This window comes from Amblyraja radiata, chromosome 9, assembly GCF_010909765.2.
Source record: "Amblyraja radiata isolate CabotCenter1 chromosome 9, sAmbRad1.1.pri, whole genome shotgun sequence".
NCBI lineage: Eukaryota > Metazoa > Chordata > Chondrichthyes > Rajiformes > Rajidae > Amblyraja > Amblyraja radiata.
The window spans coordinates 2,712,743-2,729,634 of record NC_045964.1 but is presented as its reverse complement, the minus strand read 5'-3'; the positions used below and the strand labels follow the sequence as shown (position 1 = coordinate 2,729,634).

At 45.5% G+C, this 16,892-nt stretch overlaps 1 protein-coding gene and 1 non-coding gene across 3 annotated transcripts in view; both read left to right on the top strand.

Moving 5' to 3' along the window:
- The first annotated feature begins 2,450 nt into the window (after positions 1 to 2,450).
- Positions 2,451 to 2,523, top strand: trnak-cuu. The gene has a single exon. It is a non-coding gene; the product is annotated as a tRNA-Lys (tRNA).
- A 1,496-nt stretch (positions 2,524 to 4,019) lies between these two features.
- znf839 (zinc finger protein 839) overlaps positions 4,020 to 16,892 on the top strand; it is a 56,720-nt gene continuing 43,847 nt past the window's right edge. For both annotated transcript variants that reach the window (XM_033026498.1, XM_033026497.1), the window contains exons 1-2: positions 4,020 to 5,185; positions 13,681 to 14,616. In XM_033026498.1, the coding sequence (XP_032882389.1) occupies positions 4,109 to 5,185; positions 13,681 to 14,616 (2,013 nt within the window). In that variant the 5' untranslated portion in view covers positions 4,020 to 4,108. The remainder of the gene's footprint in view (positions 5,186 to 13,680; positions 14,617 to 16,892) is intronic.

Below are 16,892 nucleotides of genomic sequence, written 5' to 3'. Positions count from 1 at the left end.
GCAGAAGAACAACTCCAGGACTGTTTGGAGTCTGTAGACTGGGCAATGTTCAAGGACTCGGCAACGGACTTGAACGAATATGCCACAGTCGTTACAGACTTCATAAAGAAATGTGTGGAGGACTGCATCCCTACAAAAACCTTCCGAGTGTTTCCCAATCAGAAACCTTGGATGAACTTTGAGATCCGCACTCTCCTGAAGTCCAGACACAGGGCATTCACCTCCAATGATACAGTGGCCTACATGAAGACCAGATATGACCTTGGTAAGGCCATCAAAAAGGCCAAAAGGGACTTCTGCTCCAAACTGGAGGACGAGACAGATGTTCGGCAGCTGTGGCAGGGTCTGAATGCAATCACCTCCTACAAGGCAAAACCAGGAGGCAGCTCGAATGCCGGTGTAACATCACTCCCTGACGAGCTCAATGCGTTTTACGCACGCTTTGACAGGGAGAATACTGATGTGCCTTCCCGAGCCCCCATTCGCTGTGATGGCATTTCAGTCTCAGTCACAGAGGCCGATGTCAGGAAATCCTTCAGAGGGGTGAACCCCCGAAAAGCACCTGATCCTGATGGTATACCCGGTCGTGTTCTAAAAACCTGTGCGGACCAACATGGCGGGAGTTTTTACGGACATTTTCAACCTCTCACTTCTGAGGTCTGAGGTCCCCACCTGCTTTAAAAGGGCATCAATTATACCGGTGCCCAAGAAGAGTAAGGTGACATGCCTCAATGACTATCGACCAGTGGCACTAACGCCGGTGGTGATGAAGTGCTTTGAGAGGTTGATCATGGAGCAAATCAACTCCTACATCGACAAAAACCTGGACCAACTGCAGTTCGCGTACCGCCACAACAGATCAACGGTGGATGCGATCTCGCTGGCCCTCCACTCCGCACTGGACCACTTGAACAACAAAAACTCATATGTCAGGCTGTTATTCATTGATTACAGCTCGGCATTTAACACAATCATCCCCTCCAAACTGGTTACCAAACTCGCAGAACTGGGTCTCTGCGCATCCCTCTGCAACTGGATCCTCGACTTCCTCGTCCACAGACCACAGTCTGTTCGTATTGGTGGAAATGTGTCAGCCTCAATAACAATCAGCACGGGAGCACCTCAAGGCTGCGTGCTCAGCCCCCTGCTGTACTCACTCTATACCCATGACTGCGTAGCGAACCACAGTGCGAACTCCATCATCAAGTTCGCTGACGACACCAATATTGTGGGGCGTATCACTGATGGGGATGAGTCAGAGTACAGAAGAGAGATCGAGCAACTGTCCATATGGTGCCAGCGCAATAACCTGGCCCTCAACACCAGCAAAACCAAGGAACTGATTGTGGACTTTGGAAGGAGTAGGAGGGGGACCCACAGCCCCATTTATATCAACGGGTCGATGGTTGAAAGGGTCAAGAACTTCAAATTCCTGGGCGTGCACATCTCTGAAGATCTTTCCTGGTCCGAGAACACTAATGCAATTATCAAAAAAGCTCATCAGCGCCTCTACTTCCTGAGAAGATTACGGAGAGTCGGATTGTCAAGGAAGACTCTCTCTAACTTCTACAGGTGCACAGTCGAGAGCATGCTGACCGGTTGCATCATGGCTTGGTTCGGCAATTTGAGCGCCCTGGAGATGAAAAGACTACAAAAAGTAGTAAACACTGCCCAGTCCATCATCGGCTCTGACCTTCCTTCCATCGAGGGGATTTATCGCAGTCGCTGCCTCAAAAAGGCTGGCAGTATCATCAAAGACCCACACCATCCTGGCCACACACTCATCTCCCTGCTACCTTCAGGTAGAAGGTACAGGAGCCTGAAGACTGCAACAACCAGGTTCAGGAATAGCTACTTCCCCTCAGCCATCAGGCTATTAAACCTGGCTCGGACAAAACTCTGATTATTAGCAACCACTTTCTGTTACTTGCACTACCAGTTTATTTATTCATGTGTGTATATATTTATATCATGGTATATGGACACATTTATCTGTTTTGTAGTAAATGCCTACTATTTTCTGTGTGCTTAAGCAAAGCAAGAATTTCATTGTCCTATACAGGGACACATGACAATAAACTCACTTGAACTTGTTCAGAGTTTATTTGGAGATTGTAATGTTTAATGGTTGTAGGTAGTTCATCAGGTTATAATAGGAGTAGAATTAGGCCATTCGGTCCAACAAGTCTTCTCTGTCATTCAATCATGTTTATTGAATTTATTTCTATTTTGTTTATTATATTATCTACTGAGTATTGTGTTTACAAACCTGTTGTGCTGCTACGATTTTCATTGTCATGTTTTGGTGCATATTACAATTAAACACATGGTTGACTCTTGAAATGATTTCAGTATCTTCTGGCCATTAAGTAACAAATCTCGCAGCATACGACACACTAATTACAGTGTGGCCCGCTGCTATGAGGAGTAACAGTGGTGTTTGCTGCAGAGCCCGGCTAGCTCAGTCGGTAGAGCATGAGACTCTTAATCTCAGGGTCGTGGGTTCGAGCCCCACGTTGGGCGCTACCTTTTTTTCTACTTCTTTTCTGTCGCACAAATTTAATCTAATCTCGAGTAATTTTCTATTCTGTCAAATAACAGACATTTAACTTGTGGAGATTTATATTTTGCTGCAATTATCTTATTATCTCTGAGATAATAGTGAGATATCATTCTTTTATTTTGAGGCATGTTTTTAAATGCTTTTAAAGGCATGCTTTCAAGAGAGAGCTAGATAGGGCTCTTAAAAAATAGCGGAGTCAGGGGATATGGTGTGTAGGCAGGAAGGGGTACTGATTGTGGATGATCAGCCATAAACACATTGAATGGCGGTGCTGGCTCGAATGGCCGAATGGCCTACTCCTGCACCTATTGTCTATTGTATAAATGTGTAGTCAGTGTTGAAGTTCTTCACAAGTTCACCAGTACTAGTAGGGTTAGAGTAGTACTTACAAGTGTGGATGGGATACCATGGTCAGCATGGGCAAGTGGGGCCGAAGGGCCTGCCTCATGCTGAATTACTCTAAAGCAAGCCTGAACATGAACATGCATTTGAACACGTACATGAAACAGGAGATAGGGTTAGATGGATATGGTACAGACGTGGGGCAGGTGGAACTAGTATAGCATGGCCGAGAAGGGCCGAAAGACCTGTTTCCACGCTGCATGACTATATTCTTGTAATTAACTGGCCTGAACATGCATTTGAACAGGTACATGGATCAAGAGAGAGGTTTAGAGGGATAAGGGAGAGACGTGGGGCAGGTGGGACAAGTTTAGCAGAGCCGAGATGGGGCATGTTTATGGTCAGCACGGCCGAAACGGGCCGAAGGGCCTGTTTCCACGCTGCAATGACTCTATTCATTCCTTTAATTAACAAGCCTGAACATGCATGGACAGGAGGGAGGTTAAGAGGGGGGGGCCCAGATGTGGGGGCCCAGATGTGGACTGGTGTAGCATGGGCGAGAAGGGCCGAAGGGCCTCTGCTGTGTAGGATACTAGTTTACACCAAAGATCCCCGCTCTAAGAGCTTTGGTTTACACCGAAGGAAGACACTAAATGCTGGAGTAACGCAGCGGGACAGGCAGAGCATCTGTGGAGAGAAGGCTGCCAGACCCGCGTGTCAGTCTGAAGAAGGGTTTCGGCCTATTTCCTTCGCTCCATAGATGCTGCTGCTGCACCCGCTGAGTTTCCCCAGCACTTTTGTGTTACCCGCGTATCGACTTGCGGCTTCGCTCTCGCTCTCGCTGCCCGGCGGTGGCGGGGGGGGGGGAGGGACGTGGCTGTTGCGCGGCCGCCGTAGCCGCGCCGGCCGCCATGTTGTGTTGTATGACGGGCCGTGAGCGGCGCAGGACGACGGCGGCGGCGGCGGCGGCCCATTACCCCACGGCCCATAGCCCAGCCCACAGCCCATTGCCTACAGCCCGGCCCACAGACCAGGGCCCACAGCCCAGCATGTTGTGTGTCGGCCCGTGAGCGGCGCAGGCAGGCACAGTGACCCACCCATCCACTCACTCTCTCCCTCGTCTCACTAACCAACCTCCCGGGACCCGCGTCCCCCCTCATGGGGCGGAACAAAGTGCGGTCGGGCGGAGCGTGACTCCCCAACATGGCGGAGGAGGAGGACAGCGGCCTGGCGGCCGGGGAGAGGGCTGAGGGCGGCCTGGTAGCCGTGGAGGAGGTTGCCGAGTGCGGCCGGCCGCATGGTGCCGACCCCTTGCCCCCGCCGGGCCGGGCAGCCACGGCCTCGCCCCGCAAGCCGCTGGAGGTGCACTCGGTGCTGCCCGACTTTGTGCGGGTGGCCGTGGAGGACGGCGCCGCTCGGGTGGTCGGTGGCGGCCTCTTCAACGCCGGCGGCCTCTTGACCTCGATGGCCGAGCCCGAGCCCCCCGGAGCCGCGGGCGACTTCGCCGTGGCCCAGGAGCTGGACGGCATCTCCATCGAGACCGAGCACCATCCCAGCACCATCATCTACGTGCAGCCCGACGGCACCTTGGTGGAAGGGACCGGCCTGAGCCCCGAGGAGCAGCAGCAACTGGTCGAGCAGTTGGCCAAGCAGCAAGGGCTGGTGGAAGTCAGCGAAAGCGAAGCGGCCCAGATGTTCGGCAGCCAGCAGCAACACCAGCAACATCACACACAGTTTGTGCAGCATGTGGCGCTCACCGATGAACTGCAGCAAGTCATCGCTCACGTTACTAAATCCCAGCAACATGCCGCACAGTTCGGCAAAACCGCCGCCGTCCAACTCACTTCTGCATCCCTTGGAAATCAGGTTCTACAGAAAACCAGCTTGACACCGTGCATTTCCACCGAAACGCGAATGCTTGCAACGGATCGAAGTCGGATGATACAAGTCCCTGTGTGTAATGCTTTGATGCCGCAGGTACAGACGGGTGTTCAACCAAGTCAGGTTGTCCATAGGATTGATTCGTGTAACCCGGTTCAAGTTCAGCAAATATGTATCTCCACTCAGTCTTCTACAGTCAACCAACCCAGCCAGCCTAAGATTCTAACGGCACTTTCACAGCAGCAGGCAGCCTATACTCAGCCGTTGACAATCGTTCAAAATGCAGCGCGACAGTTGCAGAACGCTGCTCATCAGGCTGTCCTTCATCAGAATTTACACCAAAGCATTGCACATGTACAGCATAAGATGGCTCCATTGCGTGTAACATCTTCAACACAGGTATTGGTATTTCCAGATACTTTGTACACTCATTTCAAGAAACAGCTTTGCCATATGTTCTGATGAGAGAAAAATTCCAAGGGTGACCTAAAGATATTATCTCTTAATTAATGTAAATGTTAGTCGATTGGAGGGCAGAACATCGATGACAGTTTCTACATTGTTAAGGGCTTGGACACAACATGTTCCTGATGTTGGGGGAGTCCAGAACCAAGGGCCACAGTTTAAGAATAAGGAGTAAGCCATTTAGAACGGAGAGGAGGAAACACTTTTTCTCACAGAGAGTGGTGAGTCTGTGGAATTCTCTGCCTCAGCGGTGGAGGCAGGTTCTCTGGATGCTTTCAAGAGAGAGCTGGATAGGGCTCTTAAAAATAGCGGAGTCAGGGGATATGGTGAGAAGGCAGGAACGGGGTACTGATTAAGGATGATCAGCCATGATCACATCGAATAGCTCGAAGGGCCAAATGGGCTCCTGCACCTATTGTCTATTGTGTATATATATGTGAGAATTGTGGACTTAAAGGAAGGGGGTGTGGGGGTGTGGGGGCGTGATAGTGGGAGAAATGGGTTTGAGAGCGAGGGAATAAAATGAGGCGGAGTTGTAGGTTAGTCACTTGAAATTGGAGAATTCAGAATATTGTTGGTTGTAAGCTACCCAAATGGAAGATGAGGTGCTGTTCCTGTAGTTTGTGCTTGGTCTCTGGCAATGCAACAGACCCAGGACAGAAAGATCGGCGGTATGGGAGAGGGAGGGGGGTGTAAAAGGTTAGTAAATGGGAGACTCGGCTGTTCTTGGTAGACTGAGGGTAAGTGCCCCCTGAAATGATTGCTGAGTTTACGCTTGGTCTTGCCGATGTAAAGGGGGCCACATCGAGAGCACCAGATGCAATAGATGAGGTTAGAATGTGAACCTCTGTCTCACCTGGAAGTCCCGCTGGAGTCCCTGGATGCATGTGAGGGTGGAGGTATTATAGTACAGGTATTACATCTCCTGCAGTTGTACTTGGGTGGGAAGGGATGTTTTTTAAGTGTGAAAGGGAATTTATGCTTGTCCAATTTAATGGATTTATTTTATAGAGTGACATGTCTCGGGGATAAAGGGGGACTAATTAATGTATTATATAAAGATGTGCTGAGGGCATTTAATATAATGTTGCATCAGTTGTATTTTCAGAAAATGGAAGTTTGTGTTGCAATATTGGCATGGATAGATTAGCTGGCTAATGGAGAATGGAGCAGTGGGAATGGATCATTTTCAGGTAGGCAAAAAGTAACAAGTGGCATGCCACAGGAATTGTACTGGGGTTTCTTAATTTGTCTAAAGACATTAAAGATACACTTGGTAAATTTCCTGACAATGCAAAAGTAGTTGGAAAGTACATTATGAGGAGAACACAAGGAGGTTAGGAAGACAGGTGATCCAGTAAAGGAAATATAATGTAGGAAAATGTGAAATTGGCCATTTTAGTAGTAATATTAATGCATGAGGACATTGATGACACCGTGTCTGGAGTATTGGGTACATTATTGATCTTATTTTATGAAAAACAATAGTGTGAGAAACAGTTCAGGGAAGGTACAATGGAATTGGTGGATTGTCTTATGAGGGGCGATGGGCTATTTTTTGGAATTTAGACGGGTGAGATTTGATTGAAACACATAGGATCCTGAGGAGCTTGATCCAATGGATGTGGAGAGGAGGTTTCCTCTTGTGGAAGGGTCCAAAATACTTTAAAGGTAGAAAGTTGATGAATACAATAGGAGCAAATGAATTCAAGGTGAGGTGGTCGTAAATGCAAAATTAAAGTTACAATTAGATCTGCCATGGTACCATTTAAATGACAACACGCTCAAAAAGCCAAGTGGCTGCCTTGTGCACCTTATTCATAAAATAGTTCAATTCTTTTATATTATTGAGTAAAGTATTAATCTTGTCAAAATATACAAGTTGTGGCCTTACTACATTTCAAAGTGAGTAATTCTCTCCCCTTTTAAAGTAAAAGCTTGAAATTCTAGTACGCCCAACCATGTGCCTGTGGTACTATCATGCATCTTCTGTGCTAATGCGATGTGTGACTACTGCAGGTACTATCATGCATTTTATTGGCAAAATAGCATTAGAAATCACTACTATCATGCCAATAAGCAATTATTATGTTTTACATTGATTTTGAAATACAGCCTGGCCTGATTATAAATAGAATGATCTGATTACTACTCATCCAGTCTTGGCGAAACCAGTTGATTTTGTAGAAGTTCACTGAATAAGCAAACCAGCATGTTACGCTCCAGAAATGGGATACAAATTACAGAATGATGTTTGTGGTGGACCATGCAGTGGCAGGAGTTTCTGGGAGAAATTCGGGAAGATGCAGAATCTTTTCATCCAAAGAGGAAGAGAGATTCTAAGGGGAGAATGAGGTGACTGGCAGAAAAAGGAACTAAAATACAGCATAAAACGAAAAGAAAAGGCATACAATATTGCAAAGATGAGTGGCAAGTTAGAGATTGGAAAGCTTTACAGAACACAACAGAAGGTAACTAAAAAGGCAATACGGGAGAAAATATGAAAAGTTTCTCCAGATATATAGAGTAGGAGAGGCAATAGTGGACATTGGACCACTGGAAAATGATGCTGGAGAAATAGTAATGGGAAATAAAGAAATGGTAGATGAACTGAGTAGGAGGCAAACTGGAGATATAAGGATGGAGTTAAGGGGAAAGAGAGTATAAGAAAAGTTAAGAAAGACACCAGAATTAACGGGTCAGAAAGCTCAGGAAGGGACAAGAGAGTATGGCCAAGTGAAATAGGAATCACTATGAAAGGTGAGGGGAATAATGGATTAAAAGTATTGTATATGAATGCACGAAGTATAAGAAATAAAGTGGATGAGCTTGAGGCTCAGTTGGAAATTGGCAAGTATGATGTGGGAATTACAGAGACATGTAACTGAATATTTAGGGGTATACATCCTATCAAAAAGACAGACAGGTGGGACGAGGGGGTGGGGTAGCTCTGTTGGTAAGGAATGAAATTCAGTCCCTTGCGAGGGGTGACGTAGAATCAGGAGATGTAAAGTCAGTATGGATAGAACTGAGGAATTGTAAGGGTAAAAAGACCCTAATGGGAGTTATCTACAGGCCCCCAAACAGTAACCTGGACATAGGGTGCAAGTTGAATCAACAGTTAAAATTGGCATGTCGCAGCTTGTACTAGAGCCTACCAGGTAGAAGGCAATTCTAGATTTAGTGTTGTGTAATGAACCGGATTTGGTAAGGGAACTTGAGGTAAAGGAGCCATTAGGAGGTAGTGACCTTAATATGATAAGTTTTAATCTACAATTTGAGAGGGAGAAGGGAAAATCAGAAGTGTCAGTATTACAGTTGAACAAAGGGGACTATGGAGCCATGAGGGAGGAGCTGGCCAAAGTTGACTGGAAAGAGACCCTAGCAGGGATGACAGTGGAACAACAATAGCAGGTATTTCTGGGAATAATACAGAAGGTGCAGGATCAGTTCATTCCAAAGAGGAAGAAAGATTCCAAGGGGAGTAAGGGGTGACCGTGGCTGACAAGGGAAGTCAAGGACAGTATAAGAATAATAGAGAACAAGTATAACATAGCAAAGATGAGCAGGAAGCCAGAGGATTGGGAAACATTTAAAGAGCAACAGAAGATAACTAAAAAGGCAATGTGGAGAGAAAAGACGAGGTACAAAGGTAAGCTAGCCAAGAATATAAAGGAGGATAGTAAAAGCTTCTTTGGGTATATGAAGAGGAAAACATTAGTTAAGACCAAAGTTGGACCCTTGAAGATAGAAACAGGTGAATTTATTAAGGGGAACACGAAAATGGCAAACGAGTTGAACGGGTACTTTGGTTCTGTCTTCACTAAGGAAGACATAAACAATCTCCCAGATGTACTAGTGGCCAGAGGAACTGAAGGTAATTCACATCAGCCATGATCATATTGAATGGCGGTGCAGGCTCAAAGGGCCGAATGGCCTACTCCACCTATTTTCTATGTTTCCATTAGGCAGGAAATGGTGTTGGGTAGACTGATGGGACTGAAGGCTGATAAATCCCCAGGGCCTGATGGTCTGCATCCCAGGGAACTTAAGGAAGTGGCTCTAGAAATCGTGGATGCATTGGCGATCATTTTCCAATGTTCTATAGATTTAGGATCAGTTCCTGTGGATTGGAGGGTAGCTAATGTTATCCCACTCTTTAAGAAAGGCGGGAGAGAGAAAACAGGGAATTATAGACCAGTTAGCCTGACATCGGTGGTGGGGAAAATGCTGGAATCAGTTGCAAAAGATGAAATAGCAGCACATTTGGAAACCAGTAACAGTATTGGTCTGAGTCAGCATGGATTTACGAAGGAGAAATCATGCTTGACTAATCTTCTGGAATGTTTTGAGGATGTAACTCGGAAAATGGACAAGGGAGAGCCAGTGGATGTAGTGTACCTGGACTTTCAGAAATCATTTGATAAGGTCCCACATAGGAGATTAGTGGGCAAAAAATCTAGTGGATGGAAAATTGGTTGGCAGACAGGTAACAGAGTAGGAATTAACGGGTCCCTTTCAGAATGACAGGCAGGGTACCGCAATGCTGGGACCGCAGCTGTTTACGGTATACATTAATGATTTCGATGAAGGGATTAAAAGTAACATTAGCAAATTTGCAGATGACACAAATGTGAACAGTGAGGCTGTATGAACTGCGAGGAGGATGCTATGAGGATGCAGGGTGACTTGGACAGGTTGGGTAGTGAGCAGATGCATGGCAGATGCAGTTTAATGTGGATAAATGTGAGGTTTTCCACTTTGGTGGCAAAAACAGGAAAGCCGATTATTATCTGAATGGTGTCAAGTTGGGAAAAGGGGAAGTACAACGAGATCTGGGGGTCTTTGTTAATCAGTCACTGAAAGTAAGCATGCAAGTACAGTAGGCAGTGAAGAAAGCTAATGGCATGTTGGCCTTCATAACAAGAGGAATTGAATATAGGAGCAAAGAGGTCCTTCTGCTGTTGCCCAGGGCCCTAGTGAGACCACACCTGGAGTATTGTGTGCAGTTTTAGTCCCCTAATTTGAGGAAGGACATTCTTGCTGTGGAGGGAGTGCAGTGTATGTTTACCAGGTTAATTCTTGGGATGGCAGGACTGTCATATGTTAGAATGGAGCGGCTGGGCTTGTATACTCTGGAATTTAGAAGGATGAGAGGGTATCTTATTGAAACAAATAAGATTATTAAGGGTTTGGACACGCTAGAGGCAGGAAACATGTTCCCGATGTGGGGGAGTCCACAACTAGCGGCCACAGTTTAAGAATAAGGGGTAGGCCATTTAGAACGGAGATGAGGAAAAAAAATTTACCCAGAGAGTTGTGAATCTGTGGAATTCTCTGCCTCGGAAAGCAGTGGAGGCCAATTCTCTGGATGCTTTCAAGAGAGAGTTAGATAGAGTTCATAAAGATGGAGTCAAGTTCAAGTGAGTTTATTGTCATGTGTCCCTGTATAGGACAATGAAATTCTTGCTTTGCTTAAACACACAGAAAATAGTAGGCATTTACTACAAAACAGATAAATGTGTCCATATACACTGATATAAATATATACACACATGAATAAATAAACTGGTAGTGCAAATAACAGAAAGTGGTTGCTAATAATCAGAGTTTTGTCCGAGCCAGGGGATATGGTGAGAAGGCACGAACGGGGTACTGATTGTGGATGATGAACCATGATCACATTGAATGGCGGTGCTTGCTCGAGGGGCTGATTGGCCTATTCCTGCACCTATTGTCTATTGTCCAACTGAATATGTTTTTCGTCAGTCTTCAAGGTGGAAGACGCCAGCAATGTGTCAGAAATTCAACATAGTCAGGGTGCAGAAGTTAGTGGAGTTAATATTACTAAGTAGAAGGTGCTTGGGAAGTTGAAAGATTTGAAGATGGATAAGTCACCTGGATTTGATGGACTACACCCCAGGGTTTGAAAGAACTTGTGGGAAGAAGGGAGTGATGGGAGGATTCCCAAAGGTTAATTTGCAAGTTACATCGGTAGTAAGGAAGGCAAATGCAAGGTTAGCATTCATTTCGAGAGGACTACAAAATAAAAACAGGGATGTAATGCTGAGACTTTATAAAGTGCTGTTTAATCCACATTTGGAGTACAGTAAACAGTTTTGGGCCATCTATCTGAGGAGGGATATGCTGGCGTTGGAGAGGGCCCAGAGGAGGTTTACGAGAATGGTCTGGTGATGATAGGGTTAACGTATTATGAGCGTTTGACTGCTCTGGGCCTGTACTCGCTGCAGTTTAGAAGGATGCGGGGGGATTTCTTTGAAACGTACCGAATAGTGAAAGACCTGGATAGAGTGGAGTTGGAGAGGGTGTTTCCACTGGTGGGAGAGTCCAGGACCAGAGGGCAATGCCTCAGAATAAAAGGATGTACCTTTAGAAGGATGAGGAGGGATTTCTTTAGTCAGAGGGTGGTGAATCTGTGGAATTCATTGCCACAGTTGGCTGTGGAGGCCACGTCACTGGGTATTTTTCAAGTGGACATTGACAGATTCTTGATTTGTAAGAGTGTCAAAGGTTACTGGGAGAAGGCAGGAGAACGGGGTGGAGAGGGAAAGATAGATCAGCCATGATTGAAACACGGAGGAGACTCGATGGGTCAAATGGCCTAGCTCTGTTCCAATAACGTATGTACATGACAAAAGTTTGAGGTGAGAGGGGAAAAAAAAAATAGGAGCCTGAGTTTTCATACACAGGGTGGTGGGTGTATAGAACAAGCTGCCAGAGGAGGTTGTTGAGACAGGTACATTAACTACATTAAAAAGACTTTTGGACAGGTACATGGATAGGGAATGGCTGGAGAGATATGGACCAAACACTGGCAGGTGAGAATAGTGTAGATGAGGCATCTAGGATTATAAAACAGGTAATCAAATAGGCAACTTATGCAGTTTCTCTTTATATACTTTAAAAAAAATAATCTGACTTTGTGCAAGTTTTTTTTGCAATTTTCCAGATGATTGGAAAATTGCCAATATTACCCCACTGCACAAGAAAGGAGCAAAGCAGAATAGTGGACACTGGCCAGTTAGTTTGGTAAGATTTTAAAGTCCACTATAAAGGATGAGGTTGGGGTGTAATTAGAAGTTCATGATAAAATAGGCTGAATTCAGCACGGCTTTGTGAAGGGGAGATCTGGCCTAACAAATCTGCTGGAATTCTTTCTAGAAATAAATAGCAGGACAGACAAAGGAGTGTTAGTGGATGTTATTTACCTAGATCTTCAGAAAGCCTTTGATAAGGTGCCACACGTGAGGCTGCCAAGGAAGATGAGAGCCCATGGTATCAAAGGGCAGATACTAGCCTGGATAGCAGGTTGGCTGAATGACAGAAGGCAAAGAGTGGCAATAAAGGGGGCTTTTTCTGGTTGGCTGCCAGTGACTAGCGGAGTTCCACAGGGGTCGGTGCTGGGGCCACTACTCTTCACGTTGTATATTAATGATTTGGACGAGGCTTTGTGGCCAAGTTTGCAGATGATACAAAAATATTGGAGGGGCAGGAACTCTGCAGAAGGACTTAGACAGGTTGGGAGAGTGGGCAGAGAAGTGGCAGATGGAATATAGTGTAGCAAAGTGTGGAGTCATGCATTTTGGTATTAGGAATAAAGGCATGGATTATTTTCTAAATGGGGAGAGAATCCAGAAATTGGGAGTGCTAGTGCAGGATTCCCGAAAAGTTAATCTGCAAGTCAAATCGGTAGTGAGGAAGGCAACTGCAATGCTAACATTTATTTCAAGAGGGTTAGTATACAAAAACAAGGATGTAATGCTGAGGCTCTACAAGGTGCTGGACAGGCCGCATTTGGAATATTGTGAGCATTTCTGGGCACCATATCTGAGGAAGGATATGCTGGCTCTGGAGAGGATCCAAAAGGAGATTTACAAGAATGATCCCAGGAATGAGACCCTTTACCCCACATCAGCCACCCCTCTATGCCAATCCTGAATTAATCATATTTCTTTTTATTCTCCCCACATTCTCATTAACTCTAACCACTCACCTATACATGAGTAAAGGAGCAGTGGTCAATTAACTTGCCAACCTGCTGAATCTTTGGAATGTGGCAGGAAACCCGACCACCTGGTTGTGGCCCACTCGATCATAGAGACACACACCCCACCTACCTGTGTTGGCTTTTGTGGACTAGAATTACCAGAAATGTTACAATAATCAGTAATCAATAAGTTAATAATCAGTACTACTAGGTAACCAGCCCTTAATAGTGCATGTTGATCTCGGCCTTAAACATACTGAGTCGACTGATTGGGTAGAGAGTTCCAAATATTAACAACCAGAGTTAAAACATGGCTTTGAATGTAAGAGTCGCATCTCTTATTTTGACACCGTAATTTCCTAACACATGTGATTGTAAACTTGAAGTCAGTAAATGCTAAGTTCTTTTTGTTTTATTGCAGCATCAACTAGATACTGTTCAAGTTCACTTACAAGCAGTTTCAGCCCAGGAGGAGAAAGACAGGCCTATGCCACCTCTTGCAGTAGTGCAACCCAAAACCGCAGCATCCAGTCTGATGGCTAACCAAAGAACGACTGTGTCAGGGGGTATTAATATTTCTGGACCTCAGATCATTAGGATACAACCTCTTTCAACAAGTGGTTCACAACAATATATTTTGCACAGCACTTCAGAACCTCCAATTCAACTACTTGTTCAGCGGCAGCCCCCGCCACTTGCACCTGTAAACTCTATACGTACGATTCCTGGGATAACCATCAGCGGCCAGTCTGGCCTTTCCACTGGTACTGTAACTACCAACATATCTACTACTACAACAGCTGTGGTAAATTTGGTTGCCACTAGCCATGCCAAGAAACACGAGAGTAGTGATAAATCAAAGGAAAAAAAGCCAGTGAAGATCAAAACTCGATCCGGCCGTATATCGCGACCACCAAAATACAAAGTTAAAGACTACAAGTTCATAAAAACAGAAGATTTAGCAGAGGGCCATCAGTCTGATTCAGATGACTATTCTGAATACAGTTTGGAAGAAGAAGAAGTGAAAACAAAAATGGATGATTTAAGCCTTTCAATGCCTTGTTCTTTCAAACCCAAAAAGTTTAAGTGTGACACCTGTGAAAAGTCTTATATTGGAAGGGGAGGATTAGCACGACATTATAGACTCAACCCATCGCACGGGCAGCTGGCTTCTGTCTCTGAGGAGCAGAGAACTTCTGTGAACAAATCCAATGGCAATGTGATTGGTGGGGACAGTGGAGGAGGTGGTGACACAAATGGCACAATAACTGATGGGCTGGTGACGCCATCCATAAATATTGACACTACATCTTTGATGGTGGGAAGTACAGATTCATCTTCCCAAGACATCCAACAGGTGTGTACTGATACTTGATATTTGGATTTTATTTCTGTTCCAAAAATGATGATATGTTGGAGTTCAGTTTCAGGGGTGCCGGTAGTCCGTTGCATATGTTGCTCAGGTCGCCATATTATCAATCGCAAGCTGAGAATGAGTATTATCAGCAAATTGTCCAACTTAGGATGTGCTGGCAATTTAATGGGCTAAGTTCCAGACCAGGCAGTTCATGAATTAATTGAGATAGTGGCCTTTTGGTGACTGTGAGGCATAATACGGTATGTTATGTACATGTTGTCAGAATAATGGTCCAATACTTGAGTCAAAGCAGAAGTAGGAACATATTGTTTTTACTAATATCAGTTATTCCTCAATTTCTGTTCTAATGTAATGTCATACTGTCTTGAAACCAAATTCTGATGGTCATGGACATTTTGTGTGATGTTTAGTATGTGTATTGACTTTCAAGTAAATATTACTTTGAAGCAGCCTTTTTCTTGTGCTGTGATATTTGCTTACTGCTTCAACTTAAATTTGCGGCTTCATCCTTCACTTGTATTAATGTGGACTTCAGTGTGAAGTAACACTGCGGTAAATTTGTGGCAAATGCAGAAGCTTTTCCGTGATCATTTTAAACTTTTAAATTGTTGGGAAATGGTAGTCATTGTAACTTCCAATGTTGTAAATTATTCATACTTGGAATTTTGGGGGAAACTCATTTGGTTAACACTTTTCCTTAATTGGCTTTGAGAAAGCACGAACAAATTGTGTAGCCTTTGTAGTTCGTGTGGTTAATGCTTCCATCGTGTTCTGTGTATGGAGGTCAAAGATTTTGAAACTTTTGGAAAGCAGGTATGGTAACACGGGTTGATCTTATTGAGGTGGGATGTGGTTCTTACAAGGGTTGATCTTATTGAGGCGTGATGTGGTTATTTGGAAGATCTGTACACCAGTTGCCCTTGTCCAACTACATGAAAGAAGTTGGGGATTTGGGTGGTGTTGAAGATACTTAAGAGCCTGTCCCACTTAGGCAATTTTTTTCGGCGACTACAGGCGACTAGGCCGGGGTGTCACCTGTATGGTCCTGATTCGTCTCCTCAGTCGCCCAAAGAATCGTAGCGTTTTTCTGGTCGCCATTGGAATTTGAAATGTTCAAAACTTTTCGGCGACAGTTGGCTTGTTGTAGGTTGTCGCCAGGATGACGTAGGTTCTCGCCAGTGCTGACGTCGGTGAATTCCATTGGCGACAGACCGGCGACTGAATTGTCTTCAGTTGTCTTCTTTTGTCGCCGACAGGGTCGTACCTTGTCGTAGCTTGTCGCGGGTGGACGTAGGTTGTCGTAGGTATGGTCGTAAGTGGGCGTCCTAAATCAGTCGTCAGTCGTCATTAGGTGGTAGGTAGACATTGTCGTATTCATTGTCGTGGGGGGGTCCAGTCGCCGGTTTTTCGGCGACCTGCTATGACTATGACAGTCGCCGGCAGTCGCTGAAAAAATAGCCTAAATGGGGCAGGCCCATTAGTTTCAGCAGTGCATTTTGCACATGGTGTCGTCATGATATGGCTGAAGTACAGGGAGTAAATTGCATAGATTTTGTTAGTCAAGGAGGGCTACATTGTCCTGGATGGTATTGAGTGTCAAGTATTGTTGAAATTACTCATCAGTTGAACGGAAAGTATTCCTTCCCACTCCTGACATGTATCTTGATGGTGGAAGAGGCTTGGTAGGGAATATCTTCTTCTTGCGTATGGCATGCACCAGGGCTCTCGCTTCACTTTTTTCCCTGTTGCCAGCCGGGCAACCGTGGCAGCTTTTTAGGTTGCCAAATGACAGTTTAGGTGATCATTTAAGATGGCTTGCATGACGCGTGCGATAATGTGCTCGGAAGAAGCGCGTAGTTACCAGTCGGAATTATACTCAATGAAGCATTCACATTTGATTGCATTCCGTTATCAAACATAGTCAATGTTCGCTCTGAAGACATTTCCAGGACAATAGGGAGGTGTGTGTGAATCAGTGCGGGGTGGATAGATGGCGGGGGGGGGGGGGGGGGGGTGGGTGGTTAGAAGGCTGTCGGTGCAGAATGGATGGATTGAGGCAGGTGAATTAGTATGTGTTGGTTGGAGTAGGTACAATTGTGAGGGGAGAGCACGGGGGCTGTCAGTGGTGTTGAATGGGGGGGGGGGGGGTTCAATACGGGATGGATGAGGGTAGACAAAAGTGCTGGAGAAACTCAGCGGGTGAGGCAGCATCTATGGAGCGAAGGAAATAGGCAACGTTTGGGGTCGAGCCCTTC